This window comes from Chelmon rostratus, chromosome 20 (assembly GCF_017976325.1).
Source record: "Chelmon rostratus isolate fCheRos1 chromosome 20, fCheRos1.pri, whole genome shotgun sequence".
NCBI classification, from domain to species: Eukaryota; Metazoa; Chordata; class Actinopteri; order Chaetodontiformes; family Chaetodontidae; genus Chelmon; species Chelmon rostratus.
The window spans coordinates 16,993,252-17,020,055 of NC_055677.1; the positions used below are offsets into that span (position 1 = coordinate 16,993,252).

The 26,804-nt window shown below is 41.6% G+C and overlaps 2 protein-coding genes across 4 annotated transcripts; both read left to right on the top strand.

Annotated features, from left to right (window-relative positions):
- Positions 1-484: 484 nt before the first annotated feature.
- Positions 485-17,283, top strand: LOC121624289. The gene is made up of 18 exons (XM_041961942.1): positions 485-617; positions 1,592-1,774; positions 3,494-3,631; positions 4,382-4,543; positions 4,840-4,957; positions 5,601-5,743; positions 6,626-6,703; positions 6,954-7,043; positions 7,130-7,310; positions 7,480-7,702; positions 12,055-12,235; positions 12,959-13,099; positions 13,315-13,432; positions 13,862-14,004; positions 14,589-14,714; positions 15,098-15,238; positions 15,305-15,485; positions 16,553-17,283. Exons 2-18 carry the CDS (start codon positions 1,598-1,600, stop codon positions 16,780-16,782), a joined length of 2,571 nt encoding a protein of 856 aa, XP_041817876.1. The 5' UTR covers positions 485-617; positions 1,592-1,597; the 3' UTR covers positions 16,783-17,283.
- A 2,251-nt stretch (positions 17,284-19,534) lies between these two features.
- LOC121623809 (leukocyte elastase inhibitor-like) lies at positions 19,535-26,765 on the top strand. Of its 3 annotated transcripts, none has more exons than XM_041961268.1 (10): positions 19,535-19,671; positions 20,447-20,628; positions 22,477-22,572; positions 23,806-23,946; positions 24,217-24,334; positions 24,647-24,789; positions 25,016-25,093; positions 25,386-25,475; positions 25,575-25,755; positions 25,916-26,765. In XM_041961268.1, the coding sequence occupies exons 2-10, from the start codon at positions 20,452-20,454 to the stop codon at positions 26,140-26,142; spliced, it is 1,251 nt and encodes a 416-aa protein (XP_041817202.1). In that variant the 5' UTR covers positions 19,535-19,671; positions 20,447-20,451; the 3' UTR covers positions 26,143-26,765. The 3 variants fall into 3 exon arrangements, with proteins under 3 accessions (XP_041817202.1, XP_041817204.1, XP_041817203.1); XM_041961269.1 differs by having other exon boundaries at positions 19,541-19,661; XM_041961270.1 differs by lacking the exon at positions 22,477-22,572.
- Positions 26,766-26,804: the final 39 nt, after the last annotated feature.

A 26,804-nucleotide genomic window follows, 5' to 3' on the forward strand; every position in this document is an offset into this window, starting at 1 on the left:
GGAAATGATTGCACCTGGAAAAACTGATGGCAAATAATTCCCCACTGTATTCAGCATATCAGATTTATTTGCCCTTTCCCACATTTAACAAATCAAGAATTTCAACTCTGTTCTGTGATGCTGTAACATCTCCACTGATAACAGAACTTCTAACCTCTGTTGAAACTGTTGTGTTTAAAAATGTGTTTTGTAAACTATTTCCAAATCTGTATTGAATCACTTCATGTATTTCCTGATTTACAGTTTCCTCATAGATGTGACATTTGTACACTGATGTTTCTTTGTCTTCATCTCAGCAGCCATCTGTCTAACCATTCACCTGTCCATCCATTCATCCACCCCTTATTTTGTGTCAGTTTATTTTTTTCAGGGATATGTCGGGTGTCTGAGGGTAGCAGACTTTAAAAAAGCGCACCCACTGGCTCATGACATTTATCCAAACCATCATACAGGTAGGTGTGTCTCTCATGGATGGGTGTGATTTCCAGATACTTTCTCAAGCCGCAGCAAGACCTACTGGAACTTGGGTGTGTCAGAGCATAAAGTAACACAGAACAAGTCTTCCTTTAACCAAATCGCTCTGGGTCACTTGTCGACTTCAAGGAGAGTATCCGTCAGTAAGTACCAGATGTTTCTTATTGTCACTTGATTTTGATGGTAAGAACGATTGCCAAACATAACAGGTTTCGGCAAGTAGCTGCTCTTGATTTGTGCCCCTTTTCACCTGGTTTCCAAAGGCAAAAGTGGTTGAGGAGTAATGAGGAGTTTCTCTGTGATTTGACTGAGTTTGGTGGCATTCACCTTTGTTTGAGGGGCTAAATCAGTTTAGGGAAAAGGTTGTTGGAGGACACTGCTAAGTTGTAAACTAAAACGCCAGTGAAGAAGAGTGTTCAAAAGGTTTGTACAAGCTGCTTACATTTGAAAACTCAACAATATTTGAGAGTTGACGAATTAAACCAAGAGGCCAAAGACTTCAGGTTTTCAAAGGTTTCATTCAGCTTTACTGAGACACTCTGTAACATTTTATATTAACTAGTTGCTTTATTAGTATATGTATTTGTAGCATATTGGTGCTTTATTAGCCTTTATAAAGCACTTACTAATGCTTTATTGCGCATTACCACACTCTACAACTACTCAGCCATTGACATTATGAGTTTTCCCTCAATAACCTGCCAAGTACTGCTAAGTAAGGAAGTTGTTGTACATGTATTCCGATCATAATAATGTAATACTAACCCTTAATAACCCTAATCCCCAGGATAAGTCACTAACAAACACTTTATAATGACTATAAGAGCCAACATGCAACTAAGGTGCACGCAAATAAGAGATTAGTTAGTGGTAAGTGTGTGTATCTTAAAAGTGTCAGCAAACACTCGTGTGGTTCATGAGCATCCTCATAAAAAGTAAAAGAAAAGAAATAGCCTCATCTCCATATTTTCGCCTCCACTTGTCTGAAAAAGAGACTGATTCCTACCAGGTTTACAGGTCAGATTATTGAAGAATCTTATTGAAAGTATCAGATCAGTGGATGTGCTACAGTTTACAATGCGATGAATAATGCTCCGCTATCCTTTCTTTCTACTAGAAAGAAATGGCATCACCAGTCCCTCTATCCAAGGCCAACACCACCTTCTCTCTGGCTTTGTTCAAAAAGCTGAGTGATGACGACAAGACCGGGAACATCTTCTTCTCCCCTTTTAGCATCTCTGCAGCCCTGGCTATGGTGATGATGGGGACCAGGGGCAATACAGCCACACAGATGTCGCAGGTACAGTACACACACACACACACACACACACACACAAGTCACTTTTGGGGAAATTACTTTGAATTACATTCATTTCCTGGAGACTTACTCTAACCTAACCCTAAACCACTGACCCCAAAATCAGCTGGTCAGCATGGTCTTGAGTCTGCAATGTGTCCCCAAAAGTAGCCTATATGATACAGACACACACACACACACACACACGCACACACAGTACAGTACAGTACAAAAGTAACAGTTGCAATGTAAACACACCCAACTGTTTATACAGGCACGCACTCAAATGTCATGACAAGTCAGTGAATCTGGTTCATTGTTGTGTTGGAATTTCGCCATGATGTTAATGGATCAGAATGCTGAAAAAGGCGTGGGTCCAGCTTTCTGTTCTGTCATGTGCACAGTCTCTATCAGGTGTTTGGAAAACTTTAGCCTAATTGTCTGGCAGACAAGGTGTGGCAGCACACCCATTAGTTACTCATTCTGTCTCCCAACATCAGCAGAATAATGGGGATCTCTTCTGACTGACTCAGATTATGGGGTGAGGAATGGATAAATTCATCTCTGAGTAGTGTGTCGCAAAAATGATAGGCACAGTAAAGCAGTGAAGCCCAAAGTGAGAGCGATACAGTCCTGCCAATGGTGGAAAGGACATTCAATCAAGTACTGTACTAAAGTACAACTAGTACTTGTACTTTACTTGAGTTTTTCCATTTTCCACTACTTTATAGCTCTGTACCACTCAATGTCAATGTTATAAAATATCAATTTTTATGAATTAAAAAACTCAACAGAATAGGTAGTGATTAAAATGATCTCCACTTCAACGTTCAGTATCATTTATAAGCTAATGCATCAGTTATAACTGTAAAATTGTTTAATATATAAGATAACCATGACAGGGGTCATGATGAGTTAACGCTTCTGTTATTCTGCCTTAGTAACATTTTTAATGCATGAATTTTATTTTATTTTATTGGATACACTGCAAACCCGGCAGCCTGGTTTGGATGAACTGTGCCTTGTGTGTCAAGACTTTTGCTCCCAACTGTCAAGATGTGGAATGTCGATGGTGCAACAATTGCCTTTCAGCCAGATGTGACGTTGGAAGTGTCACAATTTCAATAGAGGTGGGAGTAAATGTTTCAGCAGGCAAGAAGGCATTGACGGTCTTTGAGTGGAATTTTACTTGCAAGCGGGTCTGAATTTGTGGGTCAAACAATAGTGTCATCATGTCTGAGAGTCATCAGTGACGAAGAAAACGTGTGGAAACATGAAGACCTTGATGTGTATGTTTGATTAACATGAGGCTGTGGAGGGATTTCCTTTCTCTAGACAGTTACCAAAGAGTGCAGTGATTTAGTTTGTGCTTCTGCCCTGTCACACACACACACACACACACACACACTTGTACTTGTACAAGCACACTCGCTGACAGAATGCCTTCCTGCGCCCCTGTGGATTTAGTTGTGATGGTTACATCACAACTAAATCCCTTATCCTAACCCTAACTCCAACCCTAATTCTAACCTAACTGTCCAAGTCTCAAACTTCAAACAACCCTTTAAAGTTGTGTGGACCAGTACAGATGTCCTCACTCTGTTGGTTAAAAACTTGTTCCTCACTATGTAACAAAAACATGTACACACACACAAACACACTGACAATGTTGAACTTATCAGTGATCCTAATGATGAGGGAAACTACCATTTGCCCCCCCAGGTCCTGTGCTTCACTGAGTCAGACCAACCGAAGCTGCCAGGGGCGCAGCCGTCGATGATGCAGTCGCAGATGGAAACACGGATGCAGATGCGGACGCAGTTACAGCAGTCCACCAGACTGCCTCTGTATCTGCTCAAGGTGCTAACCAAGCCAAACTTGATGAATGACTTGGTGGTGTCATCTGGTTGGGAAACTGGAGTATTTCACACTTAATAACCCACAGCTTTGCTTTGCCAATTTGCCGATCTCTTGCTGCATCTTTTAAATCAGAATTTGGACATATGAGGTGTAATGTAAAGTTTCAAACAGCAAAACAAGCAGATTTATGCAGCAGATGAAAAATGCAATGTTATGGTGAGTAAATGGTGGGTAATTGTGTGTGTTAATCCTTTTTTTCACAAAGCTTCCCTGTGGATCACTCTATATTCATTGTAATAGTGTGAAGGCTTTTGTTTGGTCTCTTTTTTCCCTTTTCCATATTCTTTCCAAAAGGTGCTGGTGGTCTCATAAAGAGAAATGAAACTTCTAAAAACAGGATCAGAATCGTGGGAGGTTTGTGCCGAAGGTCATTTTAATTACAGTAAATGATGAAAACAATGACACCAAAACCATCCATTTGAAGAAGAACATTAGCATAGACAGACATTAACAGAAGGACAGTAGCATTATGCTAAAAGAAAAGACTCATTTTTGTCCTTGATAATGGTTGCCTCAACACAGTCTATGCAAAACTGTAGCATGGAGAGCGAATGAGAGAGCTAATGATGATTTTGGTGTCTGTTGTCATCATTTCACAGGTAAGCTGACCACAAGGCCTATGATCCATACTGTCATAATACAAGCTGTCCGTCATCTGTCACTGGCTCAGTGTGTCTTTGTAACACGCAGGTCTTCTCTGGCTGTTCGCAGTGCCTGAAACCCCAGAACGATCAAGACAATGTCCACGCCAAATTTGCCCAACTGCTGGGAAAGCTCAACGAGACAGACGCTTCCTATACCCTCAGCCTTGCCAACAGGCTGTATGGAGAGCAGTCCTACCAGTTTGTTGAGGTGTGTGTGTGTATGTGTGAGAACCTGTTTGTGCCTAGCATTAATTAATTAATTGAGGGGGGAGGGAGTGAACTGCAGCCTTGTAATTTAGCTATGTGGCTAAATGCTTTGCAACATGGCCTTAAGCAAATGTGCAGCCTTCTTGCCAGTTACCTAAAATTACCTTAGCTTTAAGAAATTAATTCAATTATGCAATCATACTGAACGAGCGCGTTCAGCTGTCCGCTCATGGTGGCTCCATCTCAAAATAAGCTAGTTGTGGTGTGAATGTTCAAACGTGCTGTTTATGATTCCAGGATTTCTTATCAGAAACCAAGAAGTACTACAATGCTGAGCTGGAGTCTGTGGACTTCAAAGGCAGTCCGGAGGCGGCCAGGGTCCAAATAAATAGCTGGGTGGAGAAGCAGACGCAAGGTAGATCTCACATTAACATACACACACTGCATACACACAGTACATCAGGCCTTTCTATTTTATAAAAAACATTGTTTGAGTGGAGCGCTGTTGATCATTTGATTTCAGTTAAGCGTCATAGACACCTGGGGGGCATTTGTGTTTACTGCTAGAGACTGGTTTTATTTGCATCTGGCAGACATTGTCGTTGGTGCGTTTTAAATCATCCCCAGCCTCTGTGAATCCTCAGGGATCAGTTCCTGTTCGTCAGCTCCTCAGCATGTCCCTTTTTCTGTCTCCTATGTCAACACCCAAAACTATTGAACACAGGGACGTGTCATGACAGCAATCTGCTGGAGGAAAATTAGACTCTCAAGTTCTTAATCACAATTCAATTAGACATTTTTTCAGAGCCACCTTTTATTTTAGATTTTGTGTCCTATTAAACAGTTCTATAAATGTGTTTTTTTTTTTTTTCTTTGGTGTTGTTTTTGTTGTTTTTGATTTTCTGTCCCTTATGACTTTTTGATCTCTAGTCCTTCCTCCTCTATGGCACTGCTAGTAGTTGTAATAGAATAAGAAAGATCAAATTTTCCTGAGTTTTGGATGAAACAATAGCTAGAGCCTGTTTATGACGATGACTTTGCTCATTACTGTTCACCAGGTGAAATCAAAGATATGCTGATCCAGGGTGTGGTGGACGACATGACCAGGCTGGTACTGGTTAATGCCATCTACTTCAAAGGCGACTGGAACAAAAAGTTCGAGGAGGAGTTTACTGTTGATGCTCAGTTTAGAGTCAACAAGGTAACACTGAACAACACTGTAACAAGCAGCATTCTGGGTTTATGAAATGATTTTGCATGATAGTACACAGTTTACATGAAGTCTGTCATTGAGTTGCTGGCATGTGCACGGCACTCTGACAATAGCCCATGACAAAGCTGTGATGCGCTACAGGCTAATGTTGCTGTCTTGAAAATGAGGCTGTACCTTTACTAGCTCCTATTTGTTTCCAAATGTACCCACACCAAGCACATAGCTGCTACAAGTTCAGTTCAGAGAGGTACCAACCATGCGTCAAAGACAGCATACACAGAATTGCCACTCGTGAGCGTGTGTGTGTTTTGACCAGCAACACAATGACAACCTGGTCTGTTTCTAACAGAGTAAAGCTCAGGTCATCCTCCAGCCTGTTACTGTAACACTAGACCGGATGTGTTCATCAGCAGCAGTAACACTTGTTTATAATTAACATGTGCATCAGTGATGCTGCCGTTTAAACAGATTGTGTTTTACCTGTGTAGCAGTCCTGTGAGTGATCAGCTGGAGTTCAGTGAGCATCCAGTGTGTTAGAGTGAGTTAAATGCTGAATATTGAGTTTCCTTTTAGCTCTTGGAAGAATTTGATGACTGTTCACTTGGGGGGGCAAATTTCCCCGGCAGAACATTCCTGGGATGATAGTCCGAGGAAGTGACTCCTCACGTCTCACAAAATGTTTTATCAGAATAAAAAATGTTCAGTCGTCTGGCTTCAATGATGAGCCGTGATTTGTATTCTACATCATAAATCAGGCCTATGAGGACAGAAGTGTTCAAAAAGCCAAGCGTGTATTACAGTTTTTGGAAACTTTGAGAGAGTGACTGACTCAACAGGAAAAGTGTTTGTTCTGTTCGCTGTTGTCTCCAGAATGTCACGAAGGCAGTGAAGATGATGTGCCAGAAAAGTAAATTCCCCCTCACCTCCATTCCTGAGGTCAACTGTCAGGTAATGTCCATGTTATTCAACAGTATGGTTTTGCATATGTTTGTCTGCCATAAGATTTCATGTTTCAGTCATTTGTGAACAGATTTCAAAATACGGAAATACGGTGGACAGATTTCTGATTTGGTTCCATTCTGGTGATGTTTTAAACCATGTCAGCTGATGGTTTTTAAGATAATTTCCATTTTTCAGGATGAAGAAATATGATTATCTTTGAAGTAAATAAAATTAAAAACACAGTGTTTCTGCACAGATCCTAGAGATGCCCTATCAAGGGGGGGACCTCAGCATGCTCATCTTCCTGCCCGATGACATCGAGGACGACACCACAGGCTTGGAGAAGGTAGGACACCTACAGTATGCACATACTGTAAAGAAATGCACAAATTGAAAGAGACAGACTAATAATTGATCTTGTATCCGCACCAGCTGGAAAAGGAGCTGACCTATGAGAAGTTTGTGGACTGGACTTGTCCCGACTTGGTGGGCCAAACTGAGGTTGAGGTGAAGCTGCCTCGATTCAAGATGGAGGAGAGTTATGACTTGAAAGATGTCCTGGTCAGCATGGGCATGGTGGATGCTTTCGATGTCTCACTAAGTGACTTCTCTGGTGAGACATATGCCACACATGCATAACTATTTTAAGAGCACAACATAACTAACATGATGTACCAGATGTGGCAGGCAAAAAAAAAATACTTAGGTGATTGGCAGGGAGAAGCCTGCATCACTGGTTTAGTGTGCGTGCTAAAGCAATGGACTCTCTCCTCTGCTGACAGGCATGTCTCCCGCCAACGACCTGTTACTGTCCAAAGTTGTCCACAAGGCCTTCGTGGAGGTCAATGAGGAGGGAACCGAGGCTGCTGGTGCCACCACTGCTATCTTGACGGATCGCAGCATCCTGATTCCTGGCACCTTCATCGCAGACCACCCCTTCCTCTTCTTCATCCGACATAACCCCACCATGAGCATTCTCTTTGCCGGCCGGTACTCGTCCCCTGAGTAAGCGCGACTGTATCGACGGATTATGAGACAATGGGCCCCAGGGCACAGGCATGTAAAAGGCCCCCCATAACAGCTAGAGCCACAGTCTCTCTGTGGTCGCTTTGTGTCTCTTTGTAGTCATTTTGAATGTTTTGGGGGAATTTTGCATCTTTTGTGGTTATTTTGCCTGTTTTCCCTGACCAGTTGGGTGTATGGGCCTGTGCCCGGTAGGCCAGTTCAACAATCCGTCCGTGCCTGTGGAGCATTGTGATTCTACCGGGGCTGAAATATATCTGTTGAAGTTACAATATAAAAGGCTAACAGTTTTCATCTGTGTTCCCGTCCAACAATTTCAAGACCAGGATTGGTCATGCATTAATTTTACACAACTGATTCTGTCTTTGTACTATGCTTTTCATTACTAGCAGTATAAGTACACACACTGTATTTTCATTGTTTGTCCACCTTCTCTTTGTCCCTCACTGCTTTCTCATGGGCATCCTCCCAAACTTCTCCTTATCAACCGTTCAAGGTTCTACTCATTGCACCCTCACATTCCACACGTTATCTCATCCATTCATCTGTCTTTTAGTTGCAGGTGTGTTTGTTCTCAATCTCAGTCACCAAGTCCACTCTCAAGTTTAATGAACTTCCTGCTGGTCATAAATGAACATATCTTTTCCTGTATTTGAGTGTGAAAAATTTTGTGTTTGTTCCGTAGACCGCCTGAATGTTTTCCAATCCAAGATGTTTTCCTCTTTGTCCAGAGAGAATGTGTAAATCTGACATCTATTTGAAGTACTGAGTAAGCTGAGTGTAGTAGAAGCACATTGACTTCTTCTGAGACTGTGTGATGCTGTATTATAATAGCTATTTTATTATCACCATTCCAAGTGCAACTAACTGTAGGCCTGCTCCAAATACATACATGACATGCAGCATGGAGGAGTTTACATTAGAATGCAGACTGTAGCCTTAACGAAAAGAATAAATGAATCAATGAATCAATGATTGTTTGGTGTTTCATTGAATAAATCCTTGTCTTGTGGATGTGGTGGCCGTGTCTGCATCACCTTCCTTTACTGGTTTATTAAAAGTGTATTCAAACCATGTCGACTAAATACACACTGTTCAAGCATGTAAGTCAGATAATGACTCGATTGATTGTGTTTTATTAACAGAATCCTCTCGCTTTCTTTTGATGGACATCAGCCCTTCTTTTCTCAAACTTGCACTGATTACTATTTCTTGTAAAGCGATGCCCGGTGGTGGATTCATTAGATAGGAACTGGCTGGTAAAACTAATATCAAGTGTCATTTATTCGGGAAACAATCATGTTTGAGAAGCATGGGAAGAGAGTAAATATGGCTGGATAAAATAGGCCTGTTGGGCTTTACGTGTGGTGCACAGGTCTCCCTTTGTTTAAAGGCATTAATTCAATGGGCTGCACCCGTGTTATTGCCTCAATAATTCTTTACATTCAGATTATGTTCATAGATGCTTTAGGAATAATCCTATTGTATTGTCCTGGAGATGGCAAATCATATGCAGCGCCATTCATTATCAAAGCAACTGATTGCTTAGGTGAAGTGTTTTCAAGACCACAATTTTGGCAGAATGCCTTGAAGTGAAAACTCTAGATGTACTCACTACACCCTCACATTAACACCTAGAACTACAAAACTGAAAGTATCTCACTTGTTGTCCGGTCTGTTGCTTGCAGGTGTGCTTTAACAATGGATTTCCCTGATGATTATATGCATTTTGGAAATATTCACTCTATTCACACACTCTGATCTCTTGAACTGAACCTACACAGCCGAGTGAGTACAAAGCTTTGAAATGTAATTGAGTATATTGAGCATAGAGCATAATGAAAGAAGAATTTGTCAGCTAATTAATTTAAAGCATTGCAACAGCATGTATCTTATGTAAATGGAATGCAGTACGTTTTGGGCTGAATTCCCTCAGGCTTCATGTTGCAGCCATCCAACAAAACCTCAGGCTGGAACCAGTAGGGCCAGGAGGCCAGTAGAGGGAGCCGATAATTGCACTTAATCCTCTTGGACAGTGGTTGCATTAAACATAAAACTGAGTCGACTCCTGTTCTGTCTCACTAAAATTTTAAATGATTCAAAACTGTTTTATATTACAACAATGGTATGTGGAGTCCACACCTGCGTTTACTATTGCAGAAGTCATTTTACCTGTGACCTCTGCAGCAAATTGATTGCACTGTTACTTCTGATTTAGACAAGTTGTATGAACAATCTTCTGAAAGAACTTGTGGACACCACAGCTTTGTCACTGTGGCCTCATGGGTTGTATCAACATGCAACATCACATCTAATCCTTCCTTTAGAGTACATGTCATCGATTTGGAGGTACAGCTGGTGGGAGATTTACATTATTACTGCTTACTGACATACATCCTTCTAACTCCCCTCCAGAAAGAATTTCATTCAGTGTCCGTTACATTAAAAATATATATTTTTTCCAAGCTTTTACCTCCACTAGATGTCACATAAAACAAGCACTTAAAATGCAGGCAGAAAAAAAAATAAAATAAAAAAAGCCGGTCGGCTTCCGTACAATGACATACGCGAATGCTGAGGCCATTTGACAGGGTTTCTGGGGCGTGTCAGCCGTTAAATAATAAAAGTGATGAATCCAACAGAAGTCTCCCTCCGACGGAAAGACTCCTGATCACTGGAGGACAACAGAGAAAGTGTGTGTCAGTAAGTAGAGGATGAGTGTCTCAGTCTCTGATGGTAGAATATTTGCTTTGTTGACAGCTGGTGTAACAGCAGTAGCTTCATCCAGGCTATCAGCACATTATACTTGAGTAGGTGAAGTGGTGATTTTTACTTTCACTTGAACATTTTTGTATGAGAGTAATTATACTTTTACTTGAGTAAAGCTTCTCAGTACTTGTGTGTAGACCTTCTGCCTAACCCCCACCCCCCTTCAGCCCCTCAGGTTTATATTATTTATATTGTGTAATGCTTGTTGCTTGTTATTTTATATCTTATTAATAACAACAATATTTAAATACATCTTATTTATAATAATAAAAATTCTTTGCTGACTCAAAATAAATCACGATTTGTTCAAAGCTCGCATCTTTTTTTTCAGTTTGTAGATTCGCCTGCACTGATGGAAGCCTCTTGTTTCGAGGCGGAGATGTTCAGTGAGTCTGATGCATCTTGCATCTAGCAGCAAAAACGACACTTGAGATTTTTTTAATCGATCACATCTGGTCTGTGGGCTGCTGATAAGTCAGAAGCTCATTTGCCAAAGCTTTCAGGGGTGTGTCAGCCAGTCAATACAAATAGGTGTCTCAGGAAGCAGGAAGGATTCTGAACACATGAGGACCAGCAGCAGACTGTCTGTCAGTAAGTAGGGGAGGTGGGTTTTTATCATTCTTTGTTCCAGGCGACACAAAAATGATTCTCTACTATACTGCTGCCAAACACTTGTCAGAAAGTTAGTTTGCTATTTATGAGATTTGAACCTGGTTGACGTTATGTGTAGCATCTGTGGTTATAAAGGAGTATGTTTGGAACAACCTGTCACTGTTTGGGTGTGGAAGTGTGGTAACACTTACTAATACAGCACAATCATGCATTACAGTGTAATTTTGTTGGACGACTGTGGCTCAGGAGGTTGGCGGTTCGATCCCTGGCCTCGCCGGCCTTCATGTCGAAGCAGATACTGAACCCCAAGTTGCGTGCTGTGCATCGGTGTGTGAGTGTGTTGATGCTCGTAATGAGCAGGAGGCCTAGCTACCATGTGTGACTGGGTGGATGCAGGCAGGGTGTGGTAAAGCGCTTTGAGTGGTTGGCAGACTACAAAAGCACTTTATAAATACAGTCCATTTGCCATTTGTATGAATCCCGTACTAATAAAATATTGACAAGTTCCTCCTTAAATGAAGGTACTGTGGTAGATAATTAGACTGTGAGATACAAGAGAGTAATGATTTGGCATTTTTGAAGAACAGAGAAGTGATCTTTGAAAGTACCTGCGTGGTTCAGCAGCCTGCTGGGAATCAAAACTGAAGTTTGGTGAAAGGGAGAATTGTTGATCGGTGTCGTTAAAAAATGATGAAACTAATATGATAAAGACTTTATTTTCCTTATATTTCCTTCCTCATTTGACACATTTTCTTATATTTGAAGTGCCTGGATTGCCTTCTGGTTTTTGTAGCGCTTTGTTTTCCCGTTTTCCAAGAGGCACCAGGCACAATTTTTTCTCCACATTGTATTACAAAGAGCGACCAGTCATCTCTTTTAATTGACTTTTCGTATGTTAATGTTCCAAGAAGAATCTAACAGCTCTTCCCTCCCTTTTCTTTTTTTTGTATCAGACACAAAATGGCATCACCAACCCCTCTAACCAAAGCCAACACCATGTTCTCTCTGGCTTTGTTCAAAAAGCTGAGTGAGGTCAAGGCCGGGAATGTCTTCTTCTCGCCTTTTAGCATCTCTGCAGCCCTGGCTATGGCGATGCAGGGAGCCAGAGGCAACACAGCCAGACAGATGGCGGAGGTACAGCACACACACAGGACCGACACAGCATTTGAAAACAAGTGTTTGTGGCTTCACGCTCATTCAGCGTTGACATTTTGTTCAATCCTAGTGGAAATAATGCACTTGATTGAAACGACAGCTAGCATGTTCCCGCTATAGCATTAGTTAGCATGAAACTCTGACAGTACTTTAGAGCATTTCTTGAAGTCTAATGTTGCTACATTAACTTGGTAAAAGTTAATATAGCAACTTACAGTGTATTTCCATAATGAAACTGTGACTGTGCTACCGGTCATAATGACAGTATTACAAGCAAAAACAGAAGTTCAAATGCTATGTGTCGTAGCCTTCACCTCTGTGTGGTTAATGCACCGACCTCATGTTGATTTGCCTTGATGGAGACTGACGCTTCATGTGATTTTGACAGCTGTGCAGTTACAGGATGCTGTTTAGAGAAATTTCATGGCAACATTTCCCTGAAACTCTTCAAAGGACGAGGACAAAAATGGGATTTTGGAAAGTGAGGGGGATGCAGCCCGCGCTCTCAGTCCCCTCACTTAAAGCTATGGCTAGCATGCTGCTGCCTTATCTTCTGCACAAAACAGGAACAGGCCAGACTGTCAGAGAATTTCTACATTGACTTAATGAATTTTTATTTTGACAACTTTATATTCACTTGTTCCTCATTGATTATATTTTTCTCAGTGTGTCTCTAACACCACTTGCCTGTTTTGTCCACAGTGCCTAAAAACCCAGGATTGTCAGGATGAAGTCCATGTTAGCTTTGCCCAACTGCTGAGCGAGCTCAACCAGCCAGACGCTCCGTATGCCCTCAGCATTGCCAACAGACTGTATGGAGAGCAGTCCTTTCACTTTGTTGAGGTGTGTGTGTGTGTGTGTGTGTGTGTGTGTGCGCAAGCGTGTCTTCATATGTATTTTACGTGTGTCAGACTTGAGGGCATGAGAGACAGAGATAGGAATGTTAAACTGCATGAGTGAGCGAGTGAGCAGCAGACAAGCATGCAAGGAAGTAAAGAACCAGACTGAATGAATCAATGTGATGAAATAGAGTGATCACAGACATGTTATGGTTCCAGGATTTCTTCACACAAACCAGGACACACTACAACGCAGAGCTGGAGACTGTGGACTTCAAAACCAATACTGAGCTAGCAAGGGTCAGCATCAACAGCTGGGTGGAGAAGCAGACGCAAGGTGCATCACACACACTAATACACCCCATCAGTTTATTTCATAAGCCCCTGCATCCTACGCAGTCATGATGCAAAAATCTTAAGGTGAGCTTCATCTGCCTTTTAATAAGAAAGTATGTGCTGATGACTCCTTTCTTCAGATGTTACTAATACCCTCTTTTCAAAGAAATTGTATAAGAACCTGTTATTTTTCAAAGGTCTATATATGTTGTTTCTCATTAGATGAATCTCTTCTACGTACCTGTGTGTAAAAAACAACCACATGATGAGCAGCCTGAGACATGCAAGACTTTCTCAATTTGTGTCAGGTGTTTTGTTTTTGGGAGACAAAGCTAATGAGCGTTGTGTTTTCTTCAGACTGTGTTAATGTTTGCATGAAAAATTTGTGATGATACGTACTGGTTCCATGTGGTTTTAATATTGTCACCAGGTAAAATTAAGGATGCTGTGGCCGAAGACATGGTGAACAGGTTCACCGTGCTGGTGCTGGTCAATGCCATCTACTTCAAAGGCACCTGGAATGAACCATTCCTGCATGTTCGCACGCATGATGCTGAGTTTAGGGTCAACAAGGTAAAAATGCACAAATAAAGCACACACAAGTGAACACTGATCGACAAAATGTCAGTCTGAGTCAGTGTGTCTGAGAAACCATATTGTAGAATGTACAGTAAATAAGGTCTAGTAGTGGTCTAGCAGGATATGAAGTGGATTACTTAAGAGATCACTATTTGCTGAGACAGTGCACATATTTCGAAAATGTTGAAACGATGGACTTTTGTTCAGCTTAATGAAAAGTGAATCTGACTCTAGATTGGTTGAAGAAATTTCAAACCGCATCGAGTTAATTTTTAAGGACCTTTAGGGAAAGACCCAAAATAAATAAGTATCACTTCTCGATACTGTTGCTGCATCAGCGTATCAGTGATCAACACTAACTTGTTAACACACACCTATCAGCTTGCACACAGAGTAAATAAAGCAACACTGGCATTAGAGATCATTTTCATGGTGTCTGATGTGAAAGTTCAGTATTTACTGGCATTTTATCTCTGTTTTGATCCACCAGCTCCTCGGCGCAGCTTTGCCGCACAGCATATTTTAGAATAGCATTTTCTTAAATCTAAAACAGTATTTCTTCTGTTTGTTCTCTTCAGAATGACACTAAGCCAGTGGAGATGATGAGACACAAAACATACTTTCCTTTTGCCTTCGTTCCTGAAGCCAACTGTAAGGTAATTGAGCAACTGGTCACTCAGTCAATATGGCCTCTCATTTCTAGGGCTGGATTTTGTCTGATTTTACCAGCTGTCACTAGCATAGGCTAATAATAACCCAAGTGTGTTGAAAACTGTAGCACAGATAGCGAACAATATTCCCCTTGCCTTTTGAAATGATGCTAACACCTGGTGCACACCTGCTGTGACTGTTATGGTTGGTTAACAATGATTGGATTATCACTGTTCAGGGGCGGGGTTTAGCAAACCCTCAACTGCTCACTGAAGCTACAAAAGCATCAAGCACAGCTATGACACTGACAGAAGTAAAGACTTTAGTCCAAACCAAGTAGCCAGTCTCTCACACAGCCACATAGTGATGTGTCAGTGGTTTTACTTGTTTAATTTAATCACATGAGCCATCTTTGTTTGTGATAACAGGTTGTGAGACCAGTATAAACTGTTTTATTCTGTCATGTTTGAAACCCTCTGTTGGACAGATCCTGGAGATGCCGTACAAAGGAAAAGAGCTCAGCATGCTTATCTTTTTACCCGAGGAGATAGAGGATAATACAACAGGTCTGGAGAAGGTAGGACACACACACACACTTTAAGTATGCTCACTGACACGTCATTGATATTTTATCCTCTCCTAGCTGGAGAAGCAGCTGACGTATAAGAAATTTGTGAAGTGGACTCGTCCAGACGTGATGACTGAAGCCAAGGTGGACGTGAGGCTGCCTCGATTCAAGATGGAGGAGAATTACGACCTGAACGACGTCCTGAAAAGCATGGGCATGAGGGATGCTTTTGATGAAACAAAGAGCGACTTTTCTGGTAAGATTGACAGACCACCTCAGATATAGTGACCACTAGAGCACTTCTACATTGTTGCATTGATACTTCTAAGTGAATGATTGCACTTCTTCTACCACTGACCAAAGGCTTGTCTGGATATTGGATGTAATTTCCCCCGCATCTCCTTGGCCGTCCCTGTCATAGAGGTGTCTCAACCAGCTCTACTGGCTGATACTGATAACTTTCTTTATTGTCCACCAGGTGGTTCTCGGGTTGCTACAAGGGCAACCATCAGCTCTCTGGAGCGTTTTAACAATTTTGGCTATTTTGGGCCCTGGGTTCCTTAAATTAGCAAGGTCAACACCAGTAGTCTGGTTTCTTATCCATCAGCAGTTTGACCTATCAGACTCTCAACGATGGATGCTATCAGCTCTCATCAGGGACACAAGCCTCTCTGAAACATTGTGAATAAGAAAAGACTCTGTTTAGAAGTCAAGGTGATCCTCAGCGAGTAGCATTTTAAACAACCAGTGTCTGGTAAAGTAAAGCGAGCGATTCCCAGAGAAATGTGTTACTTTATCCAAGGTAATGGTGCATTTCATTTGGTCCACATGTCGGTGGCATCATATCTGCTTAACCCACTCTAGTTGCTATAACTGCCAAAACACAGGAAACACATAATATGTCAGAGAGGGAGGGTCGCTGGCTAACCACTAGTTCCTATTGTTTACTCGTGATGGAGCAGAGTTATTCGTTTTAATGGGCAATGGGTGTTGTTTAACATTGAAGACAACATCTCCCTTCACGACATCCTCAAACTGCATCTTTTGTTGTTGCTTTGATTGAGAGACGCCTAGGGGCCAAAATTACATACTGTGTGTTTGAAGGGAGGCTGTGAAGAACAGAAGATGATTGTCGTAGTTAGGAGAAGCAGTGAAAAAACCTTCTTGGCTAAACTGAGAAATACGCTCGGTCTCCATCAGTGATCCAGAACACAAATGTAGCCTGCTTATTGATTATTGTGTACAGTATAAAACATCATAGCTAAACACACAACTGTGCACATTTTTGGTGTAAGAATGTCTTTTTTTTCTCTTCTGGCGCAGGCTTGTCTGAGGCCGAAACCGTGTTCATTTCAATGGTCGCCCACAAGGCTTTTGTGGAGGTGAATGAGGAGGGAACTGAAGCTGCTGCTGCCACCAGTGTGTACTGTGAGAACCTCTGTTGCAATCCAGATTTAGTGAACTTCATCGCCGACCACCCCTTCCTCTTCTTCATCCGACATAACACCACCATGAGTGTTCTCTTTGCCGGCCGATTCTGCTCGCCTGTGTGAGTACTGTGCCGTGTAGAGCAGCGTGACTCAATGGGTTTCATCTAATGCAGTTGCAGGGAAAGCTTTTAGGCCTGAGAGTCACTGCTCTAGAGTGTGTGGATAGCACCTCTGCATTGCTGTAGCTATGAAGCACATTTCCCATCTGAGTTGAATCTAAATTACCATCCCATGTTTTCAAGACCACAATTTTGGCAGAAAGTCTTGAAGTGAAAACTGTGGATGTACTCACTGCACCCTCACATTAACACCTAGAACAACAAAACTGAAAGTATCTCACTTGTTGTCCGGTCTGTTGCTTGCAGGTGTGCCTTAATAAATGATTTCCCTGATGATTATATGCATTTTGGAAATATTCACTCTATTCACACACTCCGATCTCTTGAACTGAACCTACACAGCCGAGTGAGTACAAAGCTTTAGAATGTAATTGAGTATATTGAGCATAGAGCATAATGAAAGAAGATTGTGATCTAATTAATTCAAAGCACTGCAACAGCATGTATCCTTGTGCTTGTATAAATGGAATAAAGGTGTGGTTTGAAGAAACTGTGTGTGTGTGTGTGTGTTTGTTTAATTTTATGACTCACACTTGTGTTGCAGTGCATTTTGGGCTGAATTCCCTCAGGCTTCATGTTGCAGCCATCCAACACATCCTCAGGCTGGAACCAGTAGGGCCAGGAGGCCAGTAGAGGGAGCCGATAATTGCACTTAATCCTCTTGGATTTGAAAAAGTGTTTGCATTGAACATAGTCGAATAGACTCCTATGCAATTTCACTAAAATTTTAAATGATTCAAAAGTGTTATATTACGACAATGGTACAACTTTTAAATAGACTAAATGAAAATATGAACTCAGCATTACAAAAGTGGGTCCACACCCGCATTCACAGCTGCAGAAGTCAGGTTACCTGTAACCTCTGCAGTAAGAGTGTAACTGTTACCTCTGATTAAGACAAGTTGTATGAACAAGCTTCTAAAAGAACTTATGAACACAACAGCTTTGTCACTTTGGCTTCATGGGTTTTATCTCATGCAACATGGCTCCATGTAGTCAAGCTTTCCCTGAACAGTTCAGAAACTATATTGTGAGACTTCATAAAAATGGAAGATGGTCCAAGAGCATTATTAAGCTAATGTACATAAGCCCAAATACAGTTGCAGTCACACTGCTCACACGCTGCTGGACATAAAACAGCTGCCATTACTTGATTTGGACAGAAAACTTTACTTCTGTTAGTTTTGTAGTTATGGCTAGCTCAGTTATGGTTAGCAATTGTTGCTCAGGTACAGTAAATATTCTGCTGACAAAGACAAACTAATGGGGGTCAAAAGACTCACTTAGCAAAGGCAATTCATGACTGGTTGTTCTATGTCAAAAAGTTGTTGCCTGTGTATGTGTGTGTTTAATATGATCGAGCAATATTGTGGATAACAGTATCACTGATAACACTGATTCACTGACTCTGAGTGGCTGCAAGAAAGTGGAGTAATAAGTAAACCACAGAGACCCAGATACAGTAACTCTTGGTAGGAGTTGGTGACCAGATATAGAATGGCAATAAATATTGTTTTTTATTATCAGACTGGATGATAATGACTTTTAAGTGAATACGTTATTAACTCTGCCTGCAAGCTGAGAGGTGTTAGTTCACTTGTGTTGATCACTGATTTGCTGATGCAGTATTTTTTTTTTTGGGTCTCATGTTGCTAAAGTTCCTTGTAAATTAACTTGATGCAGTTTGAAATTTTGTCAACCAATTCAGAGTCAGATTCACTCTTCATTACTCTGAACTAAAGTCCATTGTCAATTTTACTGTGCAAATATGTTAAAAGGATCTTGCATGCTGGAAGGTAAAACAGGAACAATTTATTCCAGGTGCCTTTGAAGTAGATGGCATTGACCAGCACCAGCCTGGTCAACCTGTCAACAATGGCCACAACACCTTTAATTTTACCTGGTGACAGTGTTGGAAACAACCAGTGTGACGCAATGCTACAGAGACCAGAGAATCGGAGGCAAAACATTTTAAATGTTTGAAAATATAATGCTCATTAGCCTTTCCAACCTCATGGCACAGCTAGTTCTGGAGAAATTATTTATTGTTATGTCTTGTTGGAATTAGACTTTGCCAGCTACTGGCAGGCCAAAACACAGGGTTGCCTCCCATGCTTGGGTGGTGGGATCCAGGTCAGATTTTCTCCAGTGGTTTTGATCTACACAGTAATTTCAGCACTCTAACCATAGTCGCTCCTAATACCATCTATAACAACAGGCGAGCTGCAGGCACAGTGGAGACACTGTGGAACTAAGTGCCAACAAATAACAGCAACATTACAAAAGCATGCACAGACAGAGACTCAGTACCACTGAGCACACGCGAGCCCTCTGCATACATAACAGCCTCTTTTCACCTTTTAATACATCCATTTTACTTCAGTACAAATTACTGAATCAACAAGTCAGCACATGCATGTACTGATTATTATTTATTTCACAAAGTGTTTATAATGTATTTAACAAAGTCTGCACAATCCAAAATCTTAGCATATTTCAGCATATTTTATTCTGGCACCAACACTGAGAGCCCGATAACCAAATAAAACCAAACTGAATCAAAGCAAAGTATTTTCTGACATCTTGATGGCAACATCCTTTTGCTTTAAGTCATAAAACCTCTCCGTATATTTAAGCCATTTAAAAAAGCGAGCGAAAGCTCGTTTAATCCGTTCGGCTTCCGTACAATGACATACGAGAATGCGGAAGTTCGTCTGACAAGGTTTTTGGGGCGTGTCAGCCTTTAAATAATAGAACTGATGCTTCCAACAGAAGTTTTCCTCCGAGGGAAAGACTCCTGATCACTTGAGGACAACAGAGAAAGTGTGTGTCAGTAAGTAGAGGATGAGTGTCTCAGTCTCCGACGGAAGAATATTGTTTGCTTTGTTGACAGTTGGTGTAACAGCAGTAGCTTCATCCAGGCTATCAGCACATTGCTTCTTAGATCACTTTTACCTGACAGGTTAAACGGGACAGGCAATATGCTGCGGGTGAAAAGTTCGACTTTTACAGGCATTGACCCTGGTTCACTCATGATCTGACGTTGTCTATAGAGCAGAGTATATCTCAGTGACAGTACGTGTAATTGTAAGTATAATGTAATATATAGCTTCCTAGTTAAGCGGAAGTTGTTTCCTTTTGCAATCCAAGCGATATTAACCTTTTCAGCTGTTTCTTTGACCATATTTCACTGAGAAATCTGGAAGTTTAATATTCAATTCAAGTGTATATATGTATGTTTTGTAAATACATTTACAATCTGATGGTAAATTTGCATACCTACCACTAAGGATGCAGCCAATTTCTAGTCCTAGATTGCTAATTATTTTAATCAGTACTTTATGTTGTTGTTATCAGTAAGGTTAGGATAGTAGAACCAGTTTAAAAACAAAACAAAACTGTACTGCTTGGTCTATTTAATGTTTGCTGAACTGAAGACCAAGCCTTACTGCTGTAGATGTTAATACACCATCTGTCAGATATTCATATTCAGTCAATGTAAATGGAAAGTAACTACTTTTTCAGTGGAGTTTGGCCCAATGAGAAAGTGAGATACTAATCATCATTATTAATGTCATAATTAGCTGTCTGCCCTCCCTTCTTTGTAGACACAATGGCATCATCCACCCCTCTATCCAAGGCCAACACCACCTTCTCTCTGGCTTTGTTCAAAAAGCTGAGTGATGACGACAAGAGCGCAAATATCTTCTACTCCCCTTTTAGCATCTCTTCAGCCCTGGCTATGGTGATGCTGGGGAGCAGAGGCAACACAGCCACACAGATGTCAGAGGTACAGTACACTCTCTACACTCATTTTGTGAAGATTATAATCTCTCTTTTTTAAGGTGTTAAGTTCAGTTCCATAGAAATTCCATAGAGTGAAATGCAACAGGCCCACATTTAGTATGAATCACCAGTTGTTGTTTTTTTTCCGCATCAGCAAAAGATATGTTCTGTTCAGGCTAGGTTTTATTGGGGGTGGCTCTGTGTTGTGTTACCATGGGAACGTAATACATAATATGGAAGTTTAAAGCCAATAAAAATGTAGGTGAAAAAACCTGTGCAATTTATCAGTTCCCATTATGTGCACCCTCAGGGTCAAAGTGGGTGTTTTATATGTAAATAGCATCATGAGAGTTTACTGTTCAAAACAAGAAGCCGTGACTTAGCTTGTTTGTTGCTTGTTTAATTGTTTCTTGTGAATAAAAGCTGGGTTTGTTCCAGAAGGTGGTAAAACTATCGACAAAGCGTTTAGCATTCAGACAGATGTGATGACTGCGGTTAAACTGTACCTGAGAACCAGAGCAGAGGGGGGGTGGCAGAGGTAAAAGGTGTCAACGGTCATGACAGTTTTAAAGTTGAGTCTCTGATACACTTACTGTGTGAGTCACCACACACAGTGAGTTTATGATGACCTACACAGTAAGAGAGGCACACCCAGCTGCTCCAGCAGGGTCACCAGGACAAAAATCTAACTGATTTATGGCATTTTTCTGAGAAGTCAGTCTGATTGCGGGGGTTAAACAAAGAAGAGTGATCCCGCCTGTTTCATGAGTTGTGGTGATGCAACTATGTGTGAATGCATGACTTTGTGAGTAGCAGAGAGTGGGTGCACCCTCTGTTACTCAAAGTCATGAATGCATGTGATTGCGCATGCACGAAAGAGCAGAGGTGACAGTAACATCTAGCTGCTATGAGGATTTTTTAGCAGCCATTTACCAGAAAGTCCAGCTGTGTGAACTGTTTTCCTCTAACTTGTTCATTAACCAGCTACTCTACAAATACCACAGTCTGTTGTTGGAAATAAGAAATGCATGGGTCAACAATGACGTCACCTGAATTTGTGGGAAGTTGTCATTTACCTTTTTGCTAACCATTATTACAATTTATTGTGATCATTTAGCATATTTAACATACAATATGGCCTGCTACAATTGCTATACGAAATAAGAACACAAGAATCTCAAGCAGAACCCGGCCAATCCAGATTTAAATCATTGCTGGTTAATAAAGCAATTGCTTAAGTGTTCTCTTCACTTTTGGCTTTTCCCCTGCTGGCTCCAGCACCTCTCCAAGGGTACACTAATGGGTGCAGGAAAGTATTTAAGAGCCACTTACCAGCAGCCAAAAATCTTGTGTTTCTGGACCCAAATAGGTTAAAGCTCCAGTAACTTATGCAGGGTGCGGTGAGGGCACGCTGGCAACAATGCTGGGTGTGGTTACTCTTCAGCACTTCCATTCACAATGTGACAAAGAGTGAGGGCCGTGACTGAAGATGCCAATGCCATTACTCCCCAATTTCCAATCATTGTAATTCAGCATATGCATGTGGGAAAGTTATGTGCATTCACAGGTGAATACTCTCAGTTTGAAGATGATCTTTGTAACTATGTAACCACAGTCATTATCTCTGTATTTGTTGGAGAGGGGTCTATCTCACCGTTGTGTTTTATTGAACAAAAATATGATTTTAGTCACTTTTCCCCTTTTGATGCATCTTCCCAATCTATGGTTAAGCTACTGTGCAAGGCCTGCGGAATACGACTCGACCCACACATCACTGCTTGGACGACGTGATACTCACCCAGAGACACTTGATTTCTGACTTAACAGCGAAGGCTATCAATTGCACCTCCAGGTCCTCTGCTTCACTGAGGCAGAGAAGCCACGGCATGCAGGGGAGATGCAGATGCAGCAGCAGGTCCAGTCCAGACTGCCACCGTATCTGCTGAAGGTGCTAACAGTTTGACAGTACAGCAGCGATAAAACCGGTGGTTCAGAGAGAATTTCACACTTTTCACTCTGCTCTGCTTGCTGATCTCCAATCTGCTGCTGGGCTGAACTGAGTATGGGGGGGAAAAAAAGGAATGCATGGGAACATCCCCAGTTATATGCTGTTCCCTGGAGGTTTGGTGTGTGTGTGTCTAACAGCTCAAAACCCTGTAGTAACACATAATACACACTAATGCAGTCCTGGATTTTCTTTTTATGGTTTTTTCCTAACCCTAACCCTAACCCTTCCTGTGCATTTTATCTCTTATGAGCAGCTGCTGGAAACCACAGTGGAATTAGATGGAACTGTCAAAAGTTTGAAATTTTGACAACAAACAAAGCTGTTCCCTTTTGTATGTGTGCATTATCCAAAGACATTAGTCTGATAACACTCCTGTATGTGGATGTTACCAAACTATGCACTTGTCATTATGGCTGTCTGTGGAAGATGATGGTTTGGCACACCAGCCAAAACACACCGTCCTGAATTCTTATTAAAAAGGTTTGTTTTGAAGGTAGCTATGTAAATAACAGTATGGTGGAGGGATGGCTTGTGTCTTCATGTGAATGTTGGTGGACAGGCTGGCCAAAGCTTGGGCAGGCATCTCCATGGGTTCTTTAAAGTTGCTGTTAAAGTGGTGCCCTCTTCTTTTCCCATGCTGTTTTTTAACTGTATTTTTTTATGTTGACTCTGCCACATTTTTCACTCTGTGTTGTGCATTGTCACCGATGTTTAAAACTTTGAAGTGTTCTCAGATACAATATATACAGTACGTAGAGAATGAATTTCACCCAAAAAAAAAAAGACATCTAATGTATCATCATTTCCTTCCACTAGAGTTGTACTTTGATACGTGTCTGACGGCATGTTTAAAATGATACGACCTCTGTTAATTATAAATTCGACAATATCAAAAGTACCAAAGCTGCTAAAAAAACATAACAGATCTACAATCAGATTTTCAATTAAACGCTGCACAACCAACTGGTCCTCAACCATTACTATAAACATTATTACGAATGCGTTGGTGTGTGTTCAGTGACTTTTTCTGAACTGCCTTGGGCATTTGTTTCTTTTTACCGTGGTATTGATAGAGGTTTACCTTATTGTCTTTTATTCTAATACTGTATCAAAGTTTAAAATTCTGGCATTGCGACAACATTGCTCTGTAACAGTTGTCCTCTTTGTCCACAGTGCCTGAAAACCCAGGATTTTCAGGATGAAGTCCACGTTAGCTTTGCCCAACTGCTGAACGAGCTCAACAAGCCAGACGCTCCGTATGCCCTCAGCGTTGCCAACAGACTGTACGGAGAGCAGTCCTACCAGTTTGTTGAGGTGTGTGTATTCCAGTATGTGTTTATGTATCTTCATGAGTGGGTGTGGTTCTGTTCGCATATTGTTAGGCTGGAGGGAATGAGAGGCACGGACAGGAATGTTTGAGCTCCGTAAGAAGGAATGAGGTTTGGGGGAGTGGACAGCAGGCCAGCATACAAGCAAGGAGCAATACTATTCGGGCTGTAATGACTTTTAATTCCACTGTGTTAATCAAAGAGATAGTTTTGTTTGGGTGATCAGAAGCAGTGAATGTGTTGTTGATGGTTCCAGGATTTCTTAGGAGGCACCAAGAAGCACTACAAGGCAGAGCTGGAGCCTGTGGACTTCATTACCAGCTCAGAGGTGGCAAGGCTCAACATCAACAACTGGGTGGAGAAGCAGACACAAGGTGCTTTATAGAAACCAACATACACACATCAGTATTATAGTAAAGTATTATTAATTATAATGAAGAATTGAAAAATCTTGAAATGATTCCCAACTGGTGCAGCACCACGTGGTTAATCCCAGTCTTGCGCCAGGGAGAAAGATTGCATGTTGATGTAGAAATTATGCAGTAAGTAGTTCACTAGCTCATTCATTTCTAGGACTATTTCCAATCTAGGCTGAGGAAACATGGCAGTTGAGCTTGCCGTTTTCTTCTCAGACGAGCATCCAGTTGCATGACATTGTTCACACACGTGTTAACTGTGTCCACCAGGTAAAATTAAGGATGTGCTGGCCCAGGGTGTGGTGGACAGCATGACCAGGCTGGTGCTGGTCAATGCCATCTACTTCAAAGGCAACTGGAACAGTCAGTTTCAGGAGAGCGCCACACGTGATGCTCAGTTTAGAGTCAACAAGGTAACACTGCTCAGAGGAATCATTCAATGGGCTAACACTGACCATGGCCTCTAATTCTGACTTCTTCATTCAAAGTGGGGAATAAAAGTGAATGACAAGAAGGGAAATCAGGGACAAAAGAGGGTCACCCTGCTGCATTCGCACACATCACTGCAGGGAGGTGGAGATTTCAGCTGGTGTTCATTTTCTCTTTAGGTTTACGTTTTTTTCTGTTTGCTCTTGTCAGAATGACCACAAGCCAGTGAAGATGATGCACCAGAAGAGGAAATTCCCTTTAACCTATATCCCTGAGGCCAACTGCCAGGTAATCAAGCAATTCAAGCATGTCAGTCGGTATGTCAGTGAGTCCATCGGCCAGCTGTTAACTGGCCAGGCAACAACCGAATGAATCCTGATGAGGTTATGCAGGATTTTCATGGTACGTGAATGAGAAAGACCACAATTCAAAGAAGAATTTATGAGATTTTGTTTATGAGCCAGAATTTTTTTTTCTTTAACTATGAAGCGACTCAACATAGGCTATCTTGTTAATATGCGAAACGTTTCCAGACCAGTTTAAATCTTTTCTGTCATGTTTGAAACCCTCTGTTGGACAGATCCTAGAGATGCCGTACAAAGGAAAGGAACTCAGCATGCTTATCTTTTTACCTAATGAAATAGAGGACAGCACAACAGGTCTGGAGAAGGTAGGAATCCCCCCCACACACACACACGCATACATACACACACACTTACACACATAAAGAAACATGCATATTAATAACGGATTTCTCATCCACCCCCAGCTGGAGAAGGAGCTGACCTATGACAACTTTGTGGAGTGGACTCGTCCAGACATGATGGATGAAATTGAGGTCCAGGTGGGGCTGCCGCGGTTCAAGATGGAGGAGAAGTACGACATGAAGAATGTCCTGGTCAGCATGGGCATGGTGGATGCCTTTGACATGGCAATGAGTGACTTCTCTGGTGAGACATGTGCCTGGATCGTATCATGAAAATTTGAAGAAACCTGAAGTCAATGCAGAGGTTCTTTCAAATCGGTGTGCTCTGCATTCCCGTCATGTAGGGTGAGACCTGACATTATATTCATTTCAAACATTCTCTTTCCTTCTCCCCCATCTGACAGGCATGTCTCCGGCCAACGACCTGGTGCTGTCGAAAGTCATCCACAAGGCCTTTGTGGAGGTCAACGAGGAGGGAACTGAGGCTGCCGCTGCCACCGCTGCCGTCATGATGCTGCGCTGTGCCTTGCGGCCAGCCACCTTCTTCGCAGACCACCCCTTCCTCTTCTTCATCCGACATAACCCCTCCATGAGCATTCTCTTTGCAGGCCGATACTGCTCCCCCGTTTAGAGCAGTGTTTTTCAACTGGAGGGTGGTTACACCACACCTACTATTGCAACAGCATAGTAGTCCCGTCCTATATTTTCTACACCACTGTGATTTTGCTGTTGGGTTTTCTAAGCTGTGGCTTCTTGTCTACATTACTTCTTACACTAGTGATTCTGTGTTTGTCCTGTGCCTTCTTGAACACTAAGTTCTTGCACTTTTTATCTTTTGCCCATAATCTCATCCTTAGCATCTGGTTTACGTCATGTTTGTAATGCATGTATGGCCCTATTTGCTGCACCCTCACACCCTACCCTGGTTTATCTATACTTTTAAAGTCTGGTTATCTTATCTCATACCTTACATCCTTTGAAAGAATTTGCCTTTATCACAGTGTCTGTTACAAAATGTGACAGTTGCATGATTCTCAGCACTTTCTATCTTTATATATTTTCAGTTAACCAAAGAGAATAATGTGTGATTAATGTGATTGTTGTAATCAAGCAAAGCCCAGTAATTTGTAATTGCACCATTATGCATATAATGAATATAGACCGTGGAGAACAATAACTTACAAGAAAGTTTGAACCGGACATTTTTGTGGAGGCTTGTACTTTTAAATATGGAATAAATGTGTGTGGTTTGCAGATATTTTGTCGCATTTTTTGAAAATTCCTTTTATTGGA